This window comes from Monodon monoceros, unplaced genomic scaffold (genome assembly GCF_005190385.1).
Source record: "Monodon monoceros isolate NGI ecotype Baffin Bay Population unplaced genomic scaffold, NGI_Narwhal_1 Super_Scaffold_15, whole genome shotgun sequence".
Taxonomy (NCBI): Eukaryota; Metazoa; Chordata; class Mammalia; order Artiodactyla; family Monodontidae; genus Monodon; species Monodon monoceros.
The window spans coordinates 58588734-58614570 of NW_021703771.1; the positions used below are offsets into that span (position 1 = coordinate 58588734).

The window sequence follows — 25837 nt, forward strand, 5'->3', positions numbered from 1 at the left end:
CGAACGACTAGGGTCTGTAAGACCACTTCTGGGAGGCAGACAGATGCAACGGAGAGGGCGTGGGCTTTGAGACCGAACGACTAGGGGTCTGACCCACAGCTCTACTCTGAAGTGTCTTGACGAATTGTTGAAGTCAAACTCTGAACTTCTGTTCTAACATTAATAAAATTGAGATGACACATACTTATTTTGTGGATTTTGAAAGATAAATAAGTGAAATAGTATATGAGGGAAAAAACTGCCAACCATGGTTAGAGCTCATTCAATGCCAATCTCCTTCCCTCTTCTGCAATTAGAGTTTGGTTTTTCCCGAAAATATTCTCCATGCTTTTTACCATTAGCCTTCTATGTTTAGAGTTATAAAAATCACGTTGTTAATTTTTATCACTAACAGAAGACACAAAATTTGCCGTAATTATACTGGTTTTTCAGTACATAAGGATATTTTATTTTTGATGATCACAAAGACTTGATTTAGAATAAACATGTTGAAACATAATTATAATTAGTTTTTCTAACACTAAAATTAACATTTGAAGAAACGATTGCATACTTGACAGAGAAAATACAGTGTACAAGAGAAGAACTTTAAATTGTCTATAACTGTCATACTCAAATGGATGGTATTTGGCATTTCTATTCCTAGCATCTATTTTCTTCTTTTTGGCCGTGCGGCATGTGGGATCTTAGTTCCCCAACCAGGGATCATACCCGTGCCCCCTGCAGTGGAAGCGCAGAATCCTAACCGCTGGACCACCAGAGAATTCCCTCCTAGCACCTTTTTAAATTAGCTATCAAGTGTGTGTAAATTTGATACCCAGGGTACCAGATATAGATACTATTCAGACCCCACATTATCGGTAATGCACAGAGCCTAACTAACCTCTTTCACTCTGGTAACAACTACAACTTACTGTGTACATTCTATAGTTTAATCATGTTACATGTATTAACTCATTTAATCTTCAGATCAAGTGTATGAGATAAAATGAAGCACAAAGAGGTTAGCATCTTGCCCAGGGTCACACAGCTGGTTAAGTGGTAAAGCCAGTATTGAAACCTAGGCAGTCAGATCCTAGGTTATCCTTCTTTACTGTTCTGCGTCATAGTGGCCACTGCTGGAAAAGGACGGGTTAGTTTCTATCTTTCTGCCTACAAAATCATCTTATCAAGTTTTTTTCACATAAAATGTTACTTCTTCTACTGCTGAAGTCAGGGTTTGTCCAACATTTTTTCCTGAGAACCAGCTGTAATTGTGGAAGCAATTCAAATGAAATATTCCTATGATACTATGGTTTTCCCACTTTTGATCACATAGATTTCAGTATGTAAATGAAATAACAACGCGTGTGGACAACAAGGGATTTAGATAAACTGTGCCTTTACACCAAGCTCACATTTCATTACGTGATTCAAGTAGTCACAGTTTTTGCAAACAAAAGGAATACAGTACAAAATGTAATCAGTTCAAAGGGTAGAATAATTATCCTAGTCTTGCAAATATGTTTCCAAAACCTTAGTCCCACAAAATATCCAGCTGGCTCGCCAATTTTCCATTTGTTTTATTTCCACTCACCAAAACCAATTCCTTTCAGCTATTCCACCTTTTTCTGGCTTTTCAGATAACTTAGCTATGACAAAGCAGGAGAAACTTCATTCAGGACTTACTGAAAATCCCTTGAGCTCATCTGCCTCATGTAAACCACTGAGTCTTCAATATTCAGAAAATTGATACATGAGAGAATTTCAGTTATGATACATGAGAGCTCACATCTTGCCTTCTGTCTAGTCTAAATAATATTACTTAATGGAATCATTAAAAAATCAATCAAAATAAGGCAGGAAAAGAGAACTATAAAACAAAGAGTAAATGGGACCAGCAGAAAACAAATAGATGTAATTGAAATGAACAAGAAATATTACAATAGATCCTACAAACATTAAGAGGTTAATAATTTTATGTACACTTTGATGTAAAAAGCTTGAATAAATTAGATGAGAAATGGGCAAAATACCTGAAGGACACAAACCAGCAAAACTTAATGAAACAGATACTTTGAATAGCCCTATAGTCCACCTATGGGTAAAAATCTTCCTACAAAGAAAATTCTAAGTCAAAGTGTTTTCACTTGGAATTTCACCAAATATTTAAGGAGGAGGTAATATCAATTCTTCACAAACTTCCAGAAGATAAAAGAGGAGGGAATACTTCCTAACTCATTTTTTGATGCCAGCATTAATCTGATACCAAAATCAAAGACACTACAAAAAAGATCAATATCTCTCATAGGCCTAACTGCAAATTTTCTTAAAAATACGTAGTAGCAAATAGAACCCAATGATGTTAAAAAAAAAAAAAGAAATAAAGATATTATGACCATGCAGAGTTGATTTAACGTTAGAAAATCAATCAATGCAATTCATTATACCAAAGTCTAAAAAGGAAAAAAATCATACAATCATCTCAAAAATGTAGAAAATCCATTTAAAACACTTATTCATGGCAAAATCTGTCAGTAAACTAGCAACAGAAGGTACTTCCTTAACCTTATAAAAGGAATCTATAAAAACCTATAGCTAATATCACACTTAACGATGAAAGGCTGAATTCTTCCCCACTAAGTTTGGGAACAGGTAAGTCCTGGGAATAAGGCAAGGATGTCCCTACTCCCCACTTCCAGAAGGTTCCATGGTTGGTTGTCCACCTGTGACAGTTTGTCTCTGTTATTTCCATTCCCTAACTATGGTAATGGAACTTCTGTCCTTGACATTATACTACACTGTCTTCATCTTTCATCCTTTGGGAATCTCATCTACTCCAGGAGTTTCCAATCATCACCTTTATTCAGGATTACATACCCAAAAGTCCATTGGATACCTTCACTTGGAAGTCTTACGGTCTTTTCACGTGCAATGTACCCAAAATTGTATTCACCCTTTATCTATAAGGATTTTTATTTCCTGGTACTGCCATTCTCCCAACCATCCAAATTCAAAACCACAGTTTTATTAACTTCTTCCTTTACTACTCACACCTCCACAGATAATCTCTGCTCTTATCAGTTCCTCCTTTAAAAAAATAACCCAGCTTTTACTTCTGCTCCATTCAGCTTCTCCTATCTCAGTTCAGATTCTATCACCTCATACTTTTGTCAAGGTCTTCCTTGAAAATCACTCTCAATGTGTCATTACATTTTATTCAACAGTATAGAGTGAAAAGTTCTATAATTTAGATTCAAGTTTCTCTAGAATTTAGCCTAACCTGGTTTTCCAGAGTGTCTATCGTTAATCTCATCACATGGGACTTCCCTGGCGGTCCGGTGGTTAAGACCTCACCTTCCAATGCAGGGGATGCAGGTTTGATCCCTGGTTGGGGAGCTAAGATCCCATATGCCTCGTGGCCAAAAAACCAAAAACATAAAAACAGAAGATATATTGTAACAAATTCAATAAAGACTTTAAAAAAAAATCTCACCACATGATCTCTATTATCTATTTATTATTCCCTTCAAATAATCTACCTTTTTCAAGCCCTTTGCTTTTGTTCATTCTTCCTCTTTATCTCCCCACTCTCTTCACCCCACTGAGATATCCACTCCACTACCTCCACCCACTGAAACAACTCCACTGAAATGCTTCCTTCTCTCCAAGACTCATGATTCTATCTCCTCTACGAAGTTTTCTTTGAGCATTCCAACTGGAAGTGATCATTCCCTCTCTGAATTTTTATTCCTCTATTTCCATTCCCGCGTTGCACGCAATATATTCTACACACAACATTATCTTCTCAACCAGTGGTAATTGCCTAGAAATAGACAGCAAGTCCTGTTAATCCAGTTATAAATTTATACCTTTAGAAAAGTTGTTTACATTGTAAATGGAACAACAAAAGGGAACAATAGATTATTTTCCCATTTGCTCTCAATTATATTTACATATGGTTAAGACCTGGTGTGGAAGGTGTTTAACCAGATGCTAGAATGAGTTTGGGTCTGCATGATGTGTGATGCAGACACATCTGGCACTGAAATTTGGGAACGCTGTTATGACCTTTTAGCCCCTAAATGGACATGAATCTTACGAAACTGACATCAACATTTAGAAAAAGAGTTTATACATGCCACAGCTCTTTGAAATCCTTTTACACTAGGATGGTATTCCCTACCTATTTTAAAGAAATTTTTAAAAAAAACATATCTGAGAAAGAGAAACCCTATTTTAGAATGTTTTCTGATGTTAATTTATATCCTCAGTGCCTAATGGAGGGACTTGCATATTGCAGAGCCTCATTAAATATGTGCAATTTTGAAAGAAGAATCCTGCCTTTCCTTTTGCTAAATCTAAATGCGGGGATAATCTTGAAACTAAAAGATAAGGACCCATAACCTATCCTCCGATATTCACATCTTTGTGGTAAAGGAACAGTTTAACTTGGTGGGAGCAAAATATCCCGCAGTAGCACCTACTTTCTTCCTTCAGCCTGTATTAAGAAGATACATGAACTATAATCAAACACAGGATTGATGGTGTCAATATTATACCGTAAGAAATGGCATATTGGCAAACCTTAAAAGCACAATTAAATGAGGCAAGAGGAGAGAAAAAGGCAAAAAAAACCTGGGTCTCAAATTTCTTATCATTCAATTATTCTCCCTGGGAGGAAGGGGAGACGGGAGGGAGGAAAAAAGGAAGAAGGAAGGAGGAAAAGAAAGCGAGTCACTCAGAGAACAATCTTGAGAATTTATCCTGCGGATTGGCCAAACCAAAAAAAAGTATATTTAGCGAGTTTAAGGGTTTCCTGACAGTCTGACAAAGAGATAAATGTTACACAGGGGGATAATTAAATGGAATACTTATTTTGTTACTATCATCTTCCAGCGGAAAAAAAAAATGGAGAATGAAATTAACAGCAAAACATTGACCAATTAAGAATTTGAATACTGATAACATCACCTAGAAATTTATATTCACAAAACCATACAGTATAGTACTTATGGGCTATTTAAGGAAATTTTCCAGATCAGTTTTAGTATCAGATTTTCACCTTTAGAATTCGAACAAAATGGTGCCCCTCTCTCCCACTCCACATCCCATTTAGCAAGTGGGGCCAGATGCAGCTTCACTGTACATCCGTGGTGAAGGCCATTCCTCAGCCACCTTGCTGTAGTGTTTGATATTCCAGGACTTATAAAATAAAAATAGAGGGCTTCCCTGGTGGCGCAGTGGTTGGAAGTCCGCCTGCCGATGCAGGGGACACGGGTTCGTGCCCCGGTCCGGGAAGATCCCACATGCTGCAGAGCGGCTGGGCCCGTGAGCCATGGCCACTGAGCCTGCGCGTCCGGAGCCTGTGCTCCGCAACGGGAGAGGCCACAACAGTGAGAGGCCCGCATACAGCAAAAAAATAATAAAATAAAAATAAATAAAAATAAAAATAGAAATATTGATCACAGTGCACTCTCATTGTCATGGTCTCATCATAAAAATAACAGCCATTATAAAAATCTCATTGTATATGTATTAAATATATTTATAAATTATAAATGTAACATAAAATGCTGATAAATAAAAGTAGGTTCCGATGAAGTATCATTAAAAATTGACTTTATGAGGGCAAGAGGGTTGAGGATTCAGAGAATCATGATCCTATAGAGATTTTGTAAGCACTTAAGAATAAAAATATGTAGATGTTTTAATTGTGTAAATATAAAAGCTGGTATGCAGAAGTCATTCTTCTTTGTACTTATTCATTTTTAATGTTCTATAAAGTGAAATGTGAAGTAACATTTCCCTAGATAAATGGTTTTATGTGGATTTCAATCATATTCTAACTGAAATATCTGCATAAATATTAGCTCCAATATGAATTGTCATTGAGGTATTATTTTTTGTTTTTATTGCGGATTATTATATTAATCATGTATTAACCTTTATACTTTTTATACTGTTTATACTTTTTAAAGATAAAATATTAGCTGTTACCTTTGAAAACTGAGTTGATAATTAGACTCTGGTAATAAAATTAACCTGCAGTTGTGTCATAAAAATATTACTTCTAGATGAACCGGTTTGCAAAGCAGAAATAGAGACACAGATGTAGAGAACAAACATATGGACACGAGGGGGGAAAGTTGGGGTGGTGGCTGGGGGTGGGATGAACTGGGAGATTGGGATTGACATGTATACACTGATGTGTATAAAATGGATAACTAATAAGAACCTGCTGTATAAATAAATAAATAACTAAATAAAATTCAAAATAAATAAAATATTACTTCTGAAGCATATTCTCACAGGATATTTTTCCTTTTGAACATGTTATGCTTTGAAATAAATGATAAAGTGTATTACTGAGGTTTCAAAACGCTGTGTGGCAATAGTAAAGACAGCATCAGCAGAAGTTGGCATTAGCATTTCGCATGGTAGCCAGAGTACGGACTGCCACCTTCAAACTAAGATAACAAACCAAAAACACTAGCTTTGATAATCCACAAGACTGCTACGACCTCTCGTTAAAAAACATGATTACACAGATGTGAAATTGGTTCTCACTCATTGTCAGTCTTTTTTTTCCTCTCTTGAATAAAATCTCTGTAAACAGAAAAGAGCTTTGACCGGTGCTGTGTTAAACAGGATGAAGTGAGAACTCTTTATGGGTGTAATAAAAGATATGAATAAACCCCGGTTCAGCCTGGGGAACTGAATGTAAGCACAGCTGCAGAGGGACCCTTGAGAAAAATGTTACCATCCGTCATCATTTTCTTCAACAGGTGCTTGTAGTTTTTCTTCCTTTTCTAAATCACAAAAGCCTTGTTACTTCCAACATTCCTGTTTGTAATATCCATTTCTATAATAAGTGTTATGGTAGTTTAATAATACCGATAGTATAATAATAGATATTTTTGTGTTCAAGAGAATCCTTGATCCTAAAAAACCATAAAACCGTATAAACAAACTATATAAACATAATCTTCAGATTTCAGTATAAGCTGATTTTAATGTTATTTCTTCGCTAATCTTGGAAATTTGAGAGGAATGTCAAAACAGAAGGGGCTTGCCTTACAGAAACCACTTCAGATAAAACTGAAGCTCTCTAGCTCTAAGAAGGGATCTGTTAAATGCTGCCAGCACGCCTAAATGCGAGCCCTATTGGCTTGCGTTCCATGAGGGGCCCACCTGAGCAATCTGTCCTTTAAGTGCCACCTTCTGGAAATACACATCCTGAATTTTCTCCCACAGCCAATCATCTCATTTTAGTTTTCATATAGGTCATTTAAGACTTTGCTATAATTACAGAATTATCAGATAAAGTGTAAAATGAAAACTTTGACTCGATCTCTACCAATAGGCTTCAATGGAAAAAACAATTCCAAATCTTACCATTGACATAAGATGTTACTTTACTTTCACCGTATTCCATCATTTTAATTTTTAAAAAAATTTAGATGACTTCTCTTAATTTTCCATGACCAGTTTATGAAAGGAATAAGTTTTGAAGAGAAGGCCCCTTCCTTCCTGCCTTCACTCCTCCATCCCATCCTCCCTTCCTTCTTCCTCTCCTTTTTTCCAACACATATTTCATTGCATGGCTACTATTCCTCATCTCTGATGTAGGGCTGAGAGCACACGATTGTACAGTATAGACAGTATAAGACAAAGTCCTTATTATAATCAAACTGATAGTGGAGTTGCAGGATAAGCAGACAATTTTTTAAATTTAAATAAAAATATAACCAAAAATATTTTGATAAGTGCTTATAGGAAAATAAAACAGAGATTCTAGACACAGATTGGAAAGCCTTTGGGTTGAGGGATCAGAAAAGTCACCACTGAGACACTGAGACTTACTTTGAGAAATAAACTACAGCTAGGAGCCAGCCATGGAAAGTGAGGAGGAAGTAGGTCCAGGAAGAGAGGGCAGCTGTTGGAAAGGACCTAGAAGGGGGCAAGGCGAGGTTTATCCAGTTTGGTGAAGCAAATAAAAACCAGGGTGACTGAACTGTAGTGCCCGGAACAGAAAAATGAGGTCAACAGAGATCACATGAGGCCCCAGATGCTGTGAACGCCTTATGGGTCAGTATAGGGAGTTCAGATTTAATACTAAACTTATATAGAAGTTATTTGAGCTTGAAGCAGAAAGTGACATATTCTGATTGATATGAAAATATATATATACGTGTGTGTGTGTGTGTGTGTGTGTGTGTGTGTGTGTATTACTGTGTCTACCGTGTGGAGAATGAAAAGAAGAAAAAAGAAGAGCCATGATCAGAAGACAGGAGTCACACAGTGGTCCCAGGGGTTCAAGCTTGAGTGGTAGTAGTAAAACTGAAGGGATGTGGGCAGGTTTTAGATTTAGTTTGGAGGAAGAATCAATAGAATCTGAAGAGGTGGGTTTTATATGTGGGAAGAAGGAAGGAGAAGAAACAAGGATGACCCCTAATTTTTGACTGGAGGTACCCAGAGGTGCCGTTTACTGAGATGGGGAAGGCTGGGGAAGAAGCAGATTTAAGATGCTACCTAGACATCCAGGTGAGAAGGTCAGGAGGCAGAGAATATGTAGACTGCTCTTAGATCAAAAAAATGCATCAACCAAGCTTCTGAAACTTACCAACTTTTATTCAGCCTTGAATATAAAGGCTCCTGAAGCCCTCCAAATTCTTTTGAGTATATACAAGTCATAAGACATTCTTTTTTTCATTTTTTCGGTTTCAAAACTAATACATATTCACTATATATGATTAACATATATTCACTAATATAATTCCAATATACTGAAATATATAGTAGGGAAAGAAATGAAATACTCTCACAACTAATGTAAAGATTCAATGCATAGCTATCCACAGAGACAGCAGACCTTCTTGAGGCAGGTTAAAAAACAACATAGACAGTTTCATAGTTGCTAATGTCTTCCCTTCTGTTAATTTCTAGAATAACCTAAAAGCAAGATTGTGGAGTAAATTTCTTTTCAGCATCACACTCAAGTTGGAAGACAGCCTGAAGGATACCTAATCCTAGCTCCTATCAAGAGGATTTCTCTCAAAAATGTTTTTGAGAGAGGATCACACAGTATTCAATATCTCCAGTGACAAAGCTCATGAGTTTACAATCTCACAAGGCAACTCATTCAATTTTAACACCTCTGATGGTCAGAAATGTATTTCTTATACTAACCTAAAATAGAGTATACTAATTGGGTCTTTTTTCTTCCTTCTGGAACCTAATAGGTTGCATCTAATCCATATTTCTTGAGGAAGACTGTCCACTATTTCACGGGCAATGATCATGTCTTTTCTAATTGTTCTTTTTCCAAGCAAACATTGCCAGTGGTCTCCCATTACTCAAGTACCCCAATTTCCAGAGATTTCAATCATCCTTGGAATTCTCCTTTAGAATGATCCAGTTCACCCACACATCCTTTAAAGAAGTTATTCAAGAAGGTATCTTCTGTTACGGTTAGCCTAGTACAGATTACAATGTCAGTATTACTTCCCTTGATGTAAACGTAGAATTTATAGGCTAATATTGCATATTTGTGTTCAACAAGCACATCTTTTGAGCTTAAGAAGAACTAATATTTAGACCTTTTTCATATGAATTCCAATTAAGTCCAATTTTACACATTTTGTACATACACAACTAATCTTTAAACCAAGCGTTTAACTTTATTTGTATCCTCAGTGAGTTTTTAACTTTTAGTTTCCTTCCATTATTTTAATATACCACTATCCTTTTTTCTTTACAACTTTATTGGAGTATAATTGCTTTACAATGGTGTGTTAGTTTCTGCATTATAACAAAGTGAATCAGTTATACATATACATATGTTCCCATATCTCTTCCCTCTTGCGTCTCCCTCCCTCCCACCCTCCCTATCCCACCCCTCCAGGTGGTCACAAAGAACGGAGCTGATCTCCCTGTGCTATGCGGCTGCTTCCCACTAGCTATCTACCTTACGTTTCGTAGTGTATATATGTCCATGCCTCTCTCTCGCCCTGTCACAGCTCACCCTTCCCCCTCCCCATATATCACTATCTTTTGAGTCCTTATTCTGTGGACTAATGTAGGCAGTCTGTTATCAACATGTTGTGACATCCTAAGAGACCTGCCAATTACTTTAGAATCATTCAGACACACCATTGATTTATTACCACAACTACAGGTTGGTTCAGCAAATCAAATGCAAAAGCAAATGCAGTCTTGTGAGTATAACTTGTGTTTATTGAAACCATGCTGACCTCTAGTCACAAACCAATTGCTTAGGGCCAAGCATTCACAAACCAGTTGCTTACAGTTTGTCCTTGAATTTCCTCAAAAATTACTATCGGGCTTCCCTGGTGGCGCAGTGGTTGACAGTCCGCCTGCCGATGGAGGGGACACGGGTTCGTGCCCCGGTCCGGGAAGATCCCACTTGCCGCGGAGCGGCTGGGCCCGTGAGCCGTGGCCGCTGAGCCTGTGCGTCCGGAGCCTGTGCTCCGCAACGGGAGAGGCCACAACAGTGAGAGGCCCGCGGACCGCAAAAAAAAAAAATTACTATGAATCTCCCCCATCTACTCCTTCAGTAGATACTTCTCCCCAAGTTGAAAATCTGGGACGTTTCTCTCCATGTAATCATCTGACAATTCTGATATGTCACTGAGCGCCTCATTATAATAATACCTTGTACTTACTGAGTACTCTTAATGCGCCACATACTCTGCTAAGAGCTTTACACGCCTATTTCATTTAATCCTCACAAAAGCCCCATGCGTTAGATATAATTCCCTTCTTCATAAAGGGAACTGTCACTTTAGAGACGTTAAGGAGTTTGCCAAGGGCCACACAAGGAGTAAGTAGCGAGCAGTGCTGGGATTCAGAGCAGGGCTTCCTGCTTTTAGCTGCTCAGCAGGTATTTCTTGACGACCCGCCAGGCACATGGACTCTTTCCTGGTCCCTCAGGAAGACTGTGGCAGCACTGACATACTCATCGACCTGTAAATGTTGCATCCCCACCCTAATAAAACACGAATCGTCCACCACTCCTGCTTCTTTTCCTCCTTCTCCCTACTGCAACTATAGCTTTAGGGCATTTCACTTCTTATTAGCAACCTTGGAAAATGAAGGAGGGAAGGAAAAGAATATCTATTTACGTAACTAGAAAGACACTTCAGAATTTTTCCAAATACAAAGGGAGTCCATTTTGTCACTGGTAATTCTAAAAAAAGATTTTAGAGCAGAACACGCCTCTTGAACAGGCTGAGAAATTATCTAAGACTTTCATTTATTAATATTCCTTTAATGCCCTGTGGCCATATATAATTTATGAATTTTAGACTCTGTGTGGGCAGATATTCCTGTTGCTTAGAAATACAGCAGCTAGTACCGACTGACAAAAGGTGTGTAGGAATGGTAGAGGGCTATGAGGAGGAGGGAGATTTCTGGCTCAGCATGTTTTAAAATACACCACTACCCACAGTTCTCCCATTGCTGCTCTCGTTGCAGCACGTACTTTCGAGAAAACACTTAGAAGTATCACCAAATCTGTTGAACATTTCAGAAGTGTTTCAATTCTAGAAAAACCCACTTTATTTTTCTACTTTACAAAATAATCTTAAATATCTAAGCGTATGTTTGCCCTTGCTTCAAACATCAAGTGGTCACTCTGAATTGCTTCGTCCAGAATCCTGCTATGCGTCCCCATGCCCGGTGCCTGGAATCTTCCAAGCTTCTATAGGTGGACCACACAGGAGTCACCCGATTCTGATCAAAGAGCCTAACCACATAAGGTCAGTAGTTCCCGAACTTGTCTGCACATTTCAGAATTGCCTTCACAGAGTCAATTAAGAAACTTTAAAATATATTAATGCCTGTGTCCACCACCCCCAGAGATTGTGATTTAATGGGTATTAAGGAGGGATGGGGGTTGCCTGGACGGTGAAAGTTTTAAAAGACGCCCTGGTGATTCTAATGTGCAAATTTGGGAATTTCTGACGAAGGAAGTATCTTTCCCAGTTCTCAGTCTTCCATTAGCTCTGCCTGCTCACCACTGGATTCCAATCCACCGTAGCACAGATCCACCTTGGCCCAGCCCAAAGGGATCTGGATGTCCAAAGTACCAGAGGCCTTGCTTCTACACGGTTTCATCTACCAAGAACTTCCTTGTATGAGTGGGTTTCTGTGCATGAAGTTTGCAGGGGGAAAAATGGTAGCAATTTAGTTGTATCTAAGAAACTGAGACTTCCAAGTTTTAGTCTAAAAATTGCCTGAAAGATGGAAGTCTTCCCCAGACGCATGTGGTTTTGTTGCTCTAGCTTCTCAAAGTCCTTTAGCTCTCTCATATTATTGAAGACAAGAAAGAACACAGAGTATAAGAGAAAAACATTCATACCTGGTATTAAGAAAGAAACTCCTATAAAATCACTGAGTCTGGGCTTCCCTGGTGACGCAGTGGTTGAGAGTCCGCCTGCCGATGCAGGGGACACGGGTTCGTGCCCCGGTCTGGGAAGATCCCACATGCCGCAGAGCGGCTGGGCCCGTGAGCCATGGCCGCTAAGTCTGCGCGTCCGGAGCCTGTGCTCCGCAACGGGAGAGGCCACGGCAGCGAGAGGCCCGCATACCGCAAAAATAAAATAAAATAAAATAAAATCACCGAGTCTCTAGATCAAAGCCTGAAAGACTCTAGTTGAGCTTACTAAACATCTGTGTAACAATGCCACAGAAATAGAAAAGAGAGCTCATACGGTTCAGACACGTTAATTATATTTCCTCCAGGTAGGCAGTCTCCTATATTCAAGGTCTACTGAGTCCTTTGATGCCCATGCCAGATAATCTTCTTCATAGTATATGATATTTTGAATTGTAAACACTATGGTTAATCTTGAAAGACAACCTTTAAACTTGGGATATTTGTTTTCCTTCGTGTTTTGATTCTAAGCATCCCAGTCTAAAACAGCCACACTGTTGTTCCTTATCACATCACCCTATTTTAATTCTCCGCACAGCAGTTACCACTTTCTGATATTTTTGTTGCTTGTTTATTTGTTTACCCCCCATCAAAATGTGAGCCCCCTGATTTCCTCCCACTAAATGCTATATCCCCAGCATCTAGAACTGTTCAATAAACCTTCCATAAATATTGGTCAAGTGAATGAATGAACATTCTAACATTCTCTGCCTATCGGTGAGTACTTTACTAAAACAGTCATATGCAAGTCCCAAATGATTCTCATGCTGTGTGGCCTGGAGCCTCAGGTTTATACATCTACAAAATGGGAGAAATAAGATATTGACCTTATAGGGCTATTGTGAGAATTACATGAGATAACACACTTTAAGGACTTATCATAATGTATGGCATATATTAAGAACTCCATGAGGGACTTCCCTGGTGGTCCAGTGGTAAAGAATCCACCTTCCAGTGCAGGGGACAAGGGTTCCATCCCTGGTCAGGGAACTAATATCCCACATGCTGCGGGCCAACTAAGCCCGTGCACCTCAACTAGAGCCCACGCGCCACCAACTACAGAGCCCACGCGCCCCCAACTACAGAGCCCACGCGCCCTGGAGCCCGTGCGCCACAACTAGAGAAGAGAAAACCCGCACGTCACAACTAGAGAGAAGCCCGCTACCACAACGAAAGATCCCACACACCTCAACGAAGACCCCGCATGCCGCAACTAAGACCCTACACAGCCAAAAAACAACCCAAGAACTCCATGAATGAAAAATCACATCATAGAAATGTATATCTATGGCATTCATAGTACAACAAAAGTAGTGAGAGAGATACTATGATTTTATCACTTTTTAAAAATGCATTTTATTAACATGTTTTTTCACTATTGAGGAAGAAAACTGTTAATATGTTTTTATGTAAGATACCAGTTGCTTGTAGGAGAAGAAAGACCACCAAACCAGGACTGAGAGGAAATGAATCCAGGCTACTGATCTGTATGGCTTCCAACAAGTCGTTTAATAGGTACCTAAGGCCTAGTTTCTTAACCGTAAAATTGGGGCGGGGGTGGTTTAGGAAATTTAAGGGGAATCAACTGAACTCTGAGCTCTTACGAGCAGCAAGTAAATGCCCAAAACATCAACGTTTAACTTGTAAAAGCAAACATTGTTTAAAGATTTTCTCATAATTTTTGGCTACATTAGATGACTACAAAAGACCTCAGTAGTAAATTAAATTTGGTCTATACATTATTTGCACAGCACTCATATATAATCCCATTTTTACAGTTAACAAAAAGTGATATATTTGAAGTTATTTTTATTTTTGTAGAATTCTCTGCTCATGTGTGTGCTGTATGTTGTCCTAATGTGAAGCTTTTTTTCCCCAGTCTATTTTAAAATTTAACAAGTTAAAAAGACATAGATTGGGAAGAGGTTTCCTGGAGAAATATTCTGTGTTTAAAAGTTCTGTACTAGTGGCCACTGGGCCGCGGTTGCGGCTGAAGGCTTGCCGCCAGGGATGGGCTCCAAGGCCAAGAAGTGGGCGGTGCTGCCCACCCGCCCGGCGCCCCCCACGGTGGAGCAGATCCTGGAAGACGTGCGGGGGGCGCCCTCCGAGGACCTAGTCTTCACCGCCGTGGCCCTGGAAGAGTAAATGGTCAGCGGGAGCAGAAGGGAAAGAACCTGCGGGAACCCAAACACATGCAGCCCTTCCCCCTCGTTCAGCAACAGGATCGTCCTCGGGACCCGGGACCGATGAGGCAGTTTTGCTGAAGAGCATGCCAGTGGGGACCAGCCAGGGGAAGGGGCTTAGCAACACAAACCTACAAACTTCCAAAGCGAACCTGTACGTGTGTGTGCACAGCAGCACAGAAGGTGGAAACAGCCTGAGTGTCCATCACCAGATGATGGAGAAACACACCGTGTCCCTCCACACACGGGGACGTCCCTCAGCCACGAAAAGGGTGAAGCCCTGACCCTCGCTACCACATGGATGGACCCTGAGAACACGATGCTCAGTGAGAGAAGCCAGACACAGAGTGTGTGAATCCATTGATGGGAAACGTCCAGAACTGGCAGATCCACAGACACAGAGCATGGGTTCGTCGTTGCCTGGGGCTGGGGAGGGGGATGGGGGGCTGAGTGGTTAATGGGGACAGAGTTTCAGTTTGGGAAGATACGATTAAAAATGGTTAAGACAGTAAATTTTATGTTACATATAATTTACCACAGTTTAAAAAAAAATGTTTAGGGAATTCCCTGGCGGTCCAGTGGTTAGGACTCGGTGCTTTCACTGCTGAGGGCCCGGGTTCAATCCCTGATTGGGGAACTAAGATCCCATAAGCTCTGCAGCATGGCCAGAAAAAAATTAAAATAAAATTTAAAAATGTTTAAATATGTAATTATAAGTTGGAGTGGGGAGCTTCCAAAGCCTTTTTGCTTCTTAATCTGGAAACTCCACTCCCGGGAACCCACACAAAGGAAAAAAATAACAATAGGGGAAAAAGAGGTTGAACTGAACTGTGCGTGGGGCACTTTCACTGGATGAACCACTCGGCTCATCACGCATCCCTTGCCTGACTGACAGACACCAGTGACATGCCAGCATTTCCATCTCGGGACCCCTGTACAATCTGAACATTTTTTTGAGGACCCCAAAGAGTTCACTTGGGTTACAGCTCAATTTTTATCATACTGCCACCAACAACAAAACAAACATCCCAATCAAAAAATGGGCAGAAGACCTAAATAGACATTTCTCCAAAGAAGACATACAGATGGCCAACAGGCACGTGAAAAGATGCTCAACGTCACTAATTCCTAGAGAAATGCAAATCAAAACTACAATGAGCTACCACCTCACACCCGTCAGAATGGCCATCGTTAAAACGTCTACAAATAACAAATGCTGGAGAGGGTGTGGAGAAAAGGGAACCCTCCTACACTGTTGGTGGGGATGTAAGTTGGTGCAGCCATTATGGAGAACAGTACGGGGGATCCTTAAACAACTAAAAATAGAACTACCATATGATCCAGCAATCCCACTCCTGAGCATATACCCGGACAAAACTATAATTTGAAAAGATACATGCGCCCCTGTGTTCATAGCAGCACCATTTACAATAGCCAGGACATGGAAGCAACCTAAATATCCATTGACAGATGAATGGATAAAGAAAATGTGGTATATATAGATACAGTGGAATATTACTCGGCCTTAAAAATGAATGAAATAATGCCATCTGCAGCAACATGGATGAACCCAGAGATTATCCTACTAAGTAAAGTAAGTCAGACAAAGACAAATACCATATGATACCACTTTTATGTGGCATCTAAAATATGACACAAATGAACTTACCTCCAAAACAGAAACAGACTCATGGACACAGAGAACAGACTTATGGTTGCCAAGGCGGGGGGGGGGTTGCGGGGAGGGATGGAGTGGGAGGCTGGGGTCAGCAGGTGTAAACCATTATAGACAGGATGGATAAACAACAAGGTCCTACTGTAGAGCACAGGGAACCATATTCAATATCCTGTGATAAACCATAATGGAAAAGAATATAAAAAAAGAATGTATATATAACTGCATCCCTTTACACCTGAAACTAACACAATATTGTAAATCAACTATACTTCAATAAACAAAAAATATTTACCACAAAAAAAAAGTTCTGTACTAATTATTTTTTAAAAGTTACAATAAGCAGCATTGTGAGGCATCCATAGACAGAGGTGTTTTTTTGTTTGTTTTTTGTTTTTACATATGGATCAAACATTTCCAGAAACATGATATATAATGAATTCATTCCTTTTGCCAGCAACTTTATTTTAATAAGGCTCTATTACAAATGATGAATTAATAAACCACCGTTCACTTTCTTTGAAGTGGATTCTTGCCTCTCCTTCCAAGAATCCAGAAATAGGCTGTTGGTTGCCTGAAGTCTTAAACCTTGATGGTCAATTCAGGTGCACTGTTCTCTTCGCTCTTACTCTGCCCTTTCCTCAGGCTGGCGCTATGAAATCTCTGCTCTTCCAGGGAGAACCACACGGCTGAAGAGTATCCTGGTGTGTTCCTGTTCCAGCTTACATTGGTGCATGTGTACTTATTACTAACGCACAAAGCATGAAGCTTGGAGAGGTCCCTTTATCATCTGGAAATTGATGGTGGGGGGGGAGAGGACATAATTTGAAGATTTATAAATATCTCTTAACAAAGCCCCAGCTGAGCTGTGTCAGGGTTGCACACTCTCTTCGCCTTTCCCTTACAGCTTTTCAATTTGCTTTCCAAACATTTCTTTGTTGCCGTTGGCCCCGGTGCACTTAAAAGAAGCACATCGTTAACCACAAAGAATGCTCACTGTTTTCTGTGATTTCAAATCACAGCATAATTTTCGAGCATTTCCTCAGGGAGAAGCCCTGCAGCAATTACCCCGCTGCTGAAGACTTCCTTCTCATCACAGAAAAGTTTCAGTCCTAGCGATGGCCAACCAGCAAGGCTGTAACAAATGATGACATAGGTTTCAGCCTCCATTCCCCAGCGATTTACACCCCCAAAGGAAGAGTGAATCCATTTTTGTGCAAATTCAACAGGCACATCTGACAATGCTACCCTCTTCTCCAACTCACACAAGCTAGGCATTCATCAACCCAGATTACTTCCCCCAAATGGGGACTCACAGTTGCTAAGTGGCTTGGGTCGGGGTGGGATCACTCTGTGTCAAAAAGGGGCAAAGTACAAGGAAAGGACACGAATCTGAGTGCATCAGGGAAGTGAGAGTTGAGTTAATTCATTGAGACAAAATAGTGAGGCTTTCCAAAGCCGAGGCAAGAGGAAAGACCGCTTCCCACCCCCACCCCTGGCTGTTCTGTGAAACACACTGTCTCAAAACTGACCTCAGCAGCATCCCAGGGGTAACGTGTCCCCAAGTGTAACCCGATCCAGAGCAACTTACCCAGCAGGGCACCCTGGGACGGGCTTTACTTCACAACCCCGTTTCTCTCTTTTCTTTACCATTTTGATGGTACCTGGTTATATACCATTTGAAGAAATATCTCCAGACGGGGTCGGAGGGTTACAAAACGGGCAGGGCAAATTTCCACAATACCTCATCTCTGGGTGTGGTTTTAAGGATGTCCAAGCCAGTATACTGCCTTGAGGCAAGGAAATCAAAATCTGATTTTTCACTCCACAACTCTACAAGCAAATGTCGCGCTGCCCTCTGGAGACAGTCTCATTGGGTCCAGCCCTGAATTAGTGATGGGCAACCACTGAAAAATGTGGGTTTGTGGAGGTTTAGAACTCTTTTTCTGGGGGGAGGGGTGGAAGGAATGGGGACTGGGAGGCTAACTATTCACTAACTTCTTGTGAGTAACGCGGGTGTGTGTGTGTGTGTGCGTGTGTGTGTGTGTGGGTGTGTGTGAAGGGGGGTGGTAAGGAAAGAGGTGAAAAAATAAGCACTTGCCTCCCAAACCGAGCAGTGTCAAGAGAGGGTGACTACATGGTGACAGGTACTCAGAAGCGGTGGTGGAAGGGAACTGGCAAGTTGGTAACGATGGGTGTGGTTGCATGGATTTTCCGAAGATGGCCACACTAATATCTTCCCCTCCCATGTGACCTCCCCCCAGCATGATGTTGAGGTGGCGTCTACATTCTCTCTTCAATCCAGTGGGGCTGTGACTACAGCAGAAGACACAGTCCGTTATTCCATGGCTAAATTATAAAGGGCCATCCAGTTTCCACCTGGGCCTCTCAAGATGTTCACTCTTGGGACCCAGCCACTCTGCTGGGAGGAAGCCAGGCAGCTACATGGAGAGGCCACGTTCCCGACACAGTACCAGCGGAGGTCCAGCCAATAGTCAGACAAACCAGTGAGAGAGCCTCCAGGTGACTCAAGCACTCACCTTGGAGCTGACACCACGTGGAGCAAAGAAGAACTGTCACCACCAAGTCATGCTTAGATTGCAGCTTTGTGAGCAAAATAAGCCACTGTGGTACGGGGTGCTTCGTTACACAATGACAGACAAACAAAAGAAGGGGCAAGGTCCCCGCTGACACTGGACGTTTCTTGACACAGAATAAATCTGGCCTGAAGAGAAATGGGACCTGCCTCTCTGTCTTTTCTGGATTTTCATAATTTGGGTTGATTCTTTATTAACTTTAGCTTCTTTTCCTCTTGGTCCCAGATGAAGCTGTCCATGGGATATATCTCAACTGAAATTGTGTATGTATGTGCGCACTACAGGGTGCTTTGTACAACTTTGAATTGTGGCTGCTATTTACTAATCAGAAGGTTTTACTTACACACACACACAAATTAAAAATCTTTCTTCTCTTGGGACTTCCCTGGTGATGCAGGGGTTAAGAATCTGCCTGCCAATGCAGGGGACACAGGTTCGAGCCGTGGTCCGGGAAGATCCCACGTGCCGCGGAGCAGCTAAGCCCGTGCGCCACAACTACTGAGCCTGCGCTCTAGAGCCCGTGAGCCACAACAACTGAGCCTGCATGCTACAACTACTGAAGCCCGCGCGCCTAGAGCCTGTGTTCCGCAACAAGAGAAGCCACCGCAATAAGAAGCCCGCGCACCTCAAGGAAGAGCAGCCCCCGCTCACCGCAACTAGAGAAAGTCCACGCGCAGCAATGAAGACCGCAGCCAAGAATAAATAAGTTAAATAAATAAATTTTAAAAAAAAGTTTCTTCTCTCAAAAAAACAAAAACAAACGGAAGATCTGGCAAGACTCGATTTGCATTTCTACATAACAGTAATTCACATGCAAAAACTCGGGTTTCTTCTCTCCCCTCTACTCTGCTGCATTACAATCCTGCCTGTTCCACTCACGACTTGCCACTCTTTTACATTTGCTGCTTGACCGCGACATGAATTTGGGTTTATGACATCTGTTTCAACGACAATTCTCTGCCTGGCTGGTTAGGATTTATTCTTATATAATTATCCAGGAGTTAACATTCTATTGAAAAGAAGAGTTTAAGGTCATCAGTTTAATAATAAACTGAGTTTAATAATCACCATTATTAAAAGTCATAATAAAAGAATAAAAAATATGTAAAGGTCAAGTTTTTTTTAATTAAATAAGAAAGGATGAAATAAAATATATGGAAAATAGCCACAAGGGGAGGTGACTAGGACGTCAACTTAGGTTGTTATACACTCGGATGCCATCCTACATTGTGCCCCAGAAGCCGATGCTTTTTGTTGTATTGTTTCATGCAAAATTTTTTCTTTTTTTTTTTTTTTTTTTTGGTACGCGGGCCTCTCACTGTTGTGGCCTCTCCCGTTGCGGAGCACAGGCTCCGGACGCGCAGGCTCAGCGGCCACGGCTCACGGGCCCAGCCGCTCCGCGGCATGCGGGATCTTCCCGGACCGGGGCACGAACCCGTGTCCCCTGCATCGGCAGGCGGACTCTCAACCACTGCGCCACCAGGGAAGCCCCAAAATTTGTTCTTATTGTGAGTAAAATTACACAAAATTCAGTCTACTAGTGAAATCACATACACAATGTTTAACAACCCTATTTACCTTTTGGTACAGTTGCTGAGGGTACCCTTATCACACCATTGCATGAAGAATCTCAAATCAATAGTTTCTAGGGAGAAGATACAATTTCAAGAGTTGGGAAATGGAATCACCCAGCCTGAATGATCCAGCTGGAACTGATACATTTCTTTTTATTTTTAGTGTCTGGGGTCTTTCATTTTATTAAAGAAGTTTTTAATAAATTTTCTTTCTCCTTAACTGATAAGCATAATTTTTATTGTATATTATATGTCCTAAAATGAATGGGATGCTTAAAAACATGGAATAGTAAAGGATGTCAGTCAACTAAGAAAATGGTGATCCTTTATACATGAAAATAAAGATTTCATCTCCTTAGGAATAAAAACAGAGGGGAAAGTCCTACTTCGTGCTCATTAAATATATTGGGAAAGGATCCATTTCCAAGGCTTATTTCATAGTGATATGTGTTCAGTAATCACTTTAAGAAAAGTTCTATGTTTCAAAACCCATCTAAAGAGCACTTAATTAATTCTTATGTGATCTTTATGAAGAACCACCAGCAGTGTGAAAATACTGTAGTTTAACAAACCCTGTGTTTGTGGTGTGCCCATTATGGCATGTTGAAACAGAATTCTACTCTTAGTTTTTCATTTGATATCAAATTGGATGGGCTTTCTAGAACTGCTACTCTTCTGGGGAAATCAATATCAAGTTATCTTTTAAAGCATACATGCTCTGTTTTATGATATCACTATAGTAAGACTTGCGCCCTTCAACAAAACTTGCAAGGATAGTTAAGGGGCATTTGACTCTCCCCACCCTAAAAAAACAAACAGACAAACGAACAAAAAGATGTGGCTCAACAGGTGTTTAAATAAGGTATTGTCTACTTCATATCAGAAGAGAGCTAAGTTATTCAGCTAGTGAGGCCTGTGTTTGGGGTCAAATTCTTGGTTTACAAATTTAATGTCTGAGATGCTCCAGAAGGAGAAAATTTATACATCAATGACTTCAACAAAGTGTAATCCTCATATAGCTTTACTTTCTTGGAGTTGTCCTTATTTTGGGGAAGAAAGGACTAATTTATGAAAATATAGACAACAGAATGGTTTTAAAGTTTTTACTGCTGTCATTTTTTTAAATTTCTAGCCGGAGTTAAAAGGCCAATGCCAAAATTAGCGTTAAAAATCAATTGCAGAATGTTGTGGAAACCAAACTTAGAAGTCAGAAATAAAATTACTGAAAAATGCTCTTTGAAATCCATCGTGCACATCGATTTTAACATCATCAAAACCTTAACACAATGCCAGAGCAACTAGTTTTCATCTGCATCAAGAGACTTTTGGCAATGGTCAGCATTTTTGGATGAACTTTGATAAGCAACACTATATTTACCACGATGTTATGTCGTCGTGGAGAAGTGTCCAAATGTCGGTCAAGATCGAACAGACAAAGATGTCCAGAAAACCTACCTACCTAATCATTCTGGTCATCTCATAATTTAAAAAAAATTTTTTCCTATTCATAAAAACATCTGTGAACAGGCAACGACTCTACTCGGGCTCTTTCAAAGCAAAACTGTAGCTGTCGAACTGATTTTGTTTGCTATTAAAGTAAGTGAAAAGTTTTGCCACTTAATAGGGGGTTTTGCCTGGGTACTCCAGGTTTTGTATGTTTTGCGGCTTCCTAAACGTCTCTCAGAATAGCAAGCTCCTAGCGATTCTTGGGGACCTCTCATTCATCTCTCGGGTAAGGTAGCTGACCCAGCCCGCGAGCCAGGAGGCTTCAGAATAGCCGAGATGTGGGAAGTTCTGAGATCCCCGACCCTCGATAGCAAGACAGCAAATGCTACAGCTCTCTGGTCCCTTCAACCCTGAGAGCTGTCTCGTTAGGCCCCCAAAGCCGGGGTCCCTCTCCTTTCCTGTGAGGGATGAAGGGGGGGTGCGTGGCAGGTGTGTACCTGGGGGATGTATTAAATGGGGCGCTGGGGACAGGAAAGTGCTCAGAGACGAAAAGCTGCCTGGGGTCACCGTGCTCATCGGTGAAACCTGGGCGCCGGAGGCTACAGGAGCGGACGGCGAAGGCAAACGTGTGCCGGGCAGGGGCGCCGGGGCGCCGGGGCGCGACAGCGTCCAGTCTCGGCCGGAGGGAAAGCCGGGTGGTCCGGGGTCGGGACCGGCCGGGGCGCGGCGGGGCGGCTCCGAGAGGGGACGCGCTTACCTGGAGGTAGGGCCGCCCGCGGAGCACGCCGCCCACGACGATGTCGGCCGCGGCCATGGTCCCGGTGGGCGAGAAGCCGAAGCCCACGTAGCCGGCGGTGCGCACCTCGAGGCGGAAGGCTAGCCGGTCGCCCCGCGGGCCCCAGCTCAGCCAGTACTTGCCCTCCGAGTCGAGGAGGGTGCGGTGCGGGAAGGGCCCGCCCGAGCCCCCCACCGCCGCGCCGGGCAGCAGGCCGCACAGCAGGAGCAGCGGCCAGCGGCACATCCTCGGGCGCGTCCCGCCTGGCGGCACCTGGGCTCCCGCCGCCTGGAACGCGGTGGGCGCACGCCGAGCGGCGGCCGAGAGCCGGCGGCTGGGCACCGCCCCCCGTCCCGCCCGCCGGGAGGGGCCGGACCGTCCCGCTCTCCCTCCCAGGCCCGGGCGGCCCGCCAGCCCGTCGGCCCGGGTCCCGCCGATTCCGGCTGCGTCCCGCCCTTGCCGCCCATCCATCTGCCACCCCGCGCCCCTGCTTTGGTCCCCGAGGTGGGATTCAGTGGGGAGCGGAGAGACGGACGTCCTGGAAGGAGAAAGGAGGAGGTGGAAGCCGAGGCAAGGGGGTCGGGGGCAGAGGGAAAAGGAGCGGGGAGAGTGAGCACGTCTTGGGGACCAGGGGGTGGGGATCCCAGGGGAAAGAATAAGGAATTGCCGAGAGAGGGTAAGTTTAGCTTAACCGAGGAGGGGAGGACCCGAGTAATCAAAGGGATAATACTGGGTTTGCTGGAGGGCAAGTAAGAGAAAGTCCCGTCCAGGGTTAACCGCTTAATATTTCGGTATTCGCTGCTGTCGATTTTCCGAAACCATTGAACACAGCGATGCCTCTACCACGCCGGGAACACGGTTCACCTCGTCCAGCGCATCTCTCTCACCCTTTCATCGAGTCTGGGGAGATCTGGTTCCTGACGGCAGGAGTCAGCACCTTCAGGCTTGCCTCCTTCTGCCTGGTTTTTGTTTGATTTGGTTTGGTCTTGAGGGGACAAAATTCTGCCAAACCACTCTGCCATCAGCAAATAGGTCAGGGTTGAAGCATCATTTGGGAGTTAGATTTTAATTTGATATCCTCGTTTCCTGCTCTTTCAAGTTCTGGCCATAGTCATGTTTATCAAAAAGTGTTTTTGTCTCTACCTTTGACCACATCACTCCTGTCTTCAGAATGCTAATTACTCCGTGTGGCAACTGCAAATTACCTTCTTTATTTATTCATTTATTTATATTCTGCCATGTTTCAAAAAAGTTCTAAGGTGGCTTATAAAATACAAATAATACAAAATATAAAAATAAGATATCAGATTTAAAAAATATGGGTAAGAAGAATACTACAAATATGTACTATTTACTTTGGATTTGGAGGCTCCACACAAGCTGCTTATATTAATTCTCTCTCTTCGAGTCATGTTTCAGCCTGTTTTTTCCTGCTCCTATTTTCTCTTGCCATTCCTTTTCCCATAACTTTTCCAGAGTTGCCACCATGCATCAAAACTGTGCTCTCCCAAAGATTCGGGCATATTTGACTAATTCTGGAAAGCAACCTTCCACCGGATCTGTTTACCAGGGAGTTCAGGGAGTTGCTTGAGAAGAGACTCATCCCAAGCAGAGAGGGGACTGAAGTCTACAGGTTTAGTCAATGACAACAGACCACCATCAGAGTAAAGCAATATTGAAACCTTGGGATAAGGCAAGAAATAAAAGAGCCTGTGAAGCCTTTAAAGAACTGAGGCATTGAGAGTATGAACTACCAGCTGCCACAGGGCTCCCTGGGCAGACATCAACTTCAGCAAACTAAGAATCGCATCCTTAGAACTGCATTTATACAAGCACAGGGGCATGGCTACTGCTGTTGCTCTGGCCAGGAAGAGAAAGGGAATGTGGAGAGAGAGGAACAAAATGGTGGACATGGAGGCCAAGAAGAGTGGGTCTTGGTACCATGTGAGGCACAGGCATTTCAGGGGAGTTATATTACTGCAGAGTGATCAAAGGCAAACTTCCTGTTTTTTGACCCCACTTTTATCCCTAGCATAGAGGAGCCTGGAATACATGGTTACATCTGCTTCCTGGGGTTTGTTATATAAATCCCAAATTCACATCTGGAATCTGACCCCTGTTTACTGTTCTAGCTTTACCTTCCATCACTGCCATGTCACTCACCCACTTCCAACCGGACACATAAAAGCTGCCTCTAGAATCCTCAAAAGAGAGCCCTGCTGTTTCCCATCACTGTGCCTTTTCAGGTTGCTCACACTCTGCCACACTTGCCTTTTCTTCCCTCCATTCTTCGAAGTATTTTCAGATCCTTCTTCCCACATGTCCGTCAGATTGCATTGACCCCTCCACAGTGGTACCCATGCCCATGGAATGTTCTGTCCAGACCTCATGATGGCACCCCTAACATTTCAGTGTCTGTCCATATGCTTGTTTTCCTCCAGGAGCCTTTTAAGTCAGGAACAGATTCTGGTTCCTTGTTCTAGCACATTGCCTAGAATATGGATGAACATGCAATAGTGCTTAATAAATACTTGTAGGAAGAATAAATAGATGCATTTTCAGATCCTCCCGGAAGCATCCTCTTAACAAAGATGGGCTGTGGAGGGAAAGCTTGGCCCCCAGATATGATTGAATGTTCTGCTCTGCCCTGGTATTGAGGCAAAAATAGAAAAGGAGACCATATATGAATACACAAAAGAGAAAGTCTTAAATGGTCTTTATTCTTTCATAAAGTCAGAATGTTGAGGGTGAAGTTATTGCCCTTTGCTTGTCTGTAACTGGCATTGCATCCAAAACACCCTGAGTGCTTAAGAACTATTAAAACTAATATAATCGTGTTGAGATTAGGTCAACAAACAGAACATCATTAGCATAATTCATCCTCAAGAGACCCATTCTGCCTTGGCTTGAATTACCCCAGTAAATGAAGACAAAAGAGACAATTTTATCTAAGTGTGCTTTATAAGCTGCCTGAGTTCCCTAGATCAATACCATCTCCCCGCTCAGTTGCATAAAGTTGCAGTTTCCAAGCTGGGAAATTAATTACTGTACAACTGCTTGTCTTAAATCTGTAAGGAAAGCAGGAAGAAATCACAGGTCCATTAAAAACTCAGGGTATAGAGCCGAGAAGAGAATGAAATCAGTGGCA

At 42.0% G+C, this 25837-nt stretch overlaps 1 protein-coding gene across 1 annotated transcript in view; it reads right to left on the reverse strand.

The window, feature by feature from the left end:
- The window catches only part of MOXD1 (monooxygenase DBH like 1), an 81008-nt gene extending 58032 nt beyond the window's left edge, over window positions 1-22976 (reverse strand). Inside the window, exon 1 of the mRNA XM_029224211.1 lies at window positions 22672-22976. Within this exon, the coding sequence (XP_029080044.1) occupies window positions 22672-22935 (264 nt within the window). The 5' untranslated portion in view covers window positions 22936-22976. The remainder of the gene's footprint in view (window positions 1-22671) is intronic.
- Window positions 22977-25837: the final 2861 nt, after the last annotated feature.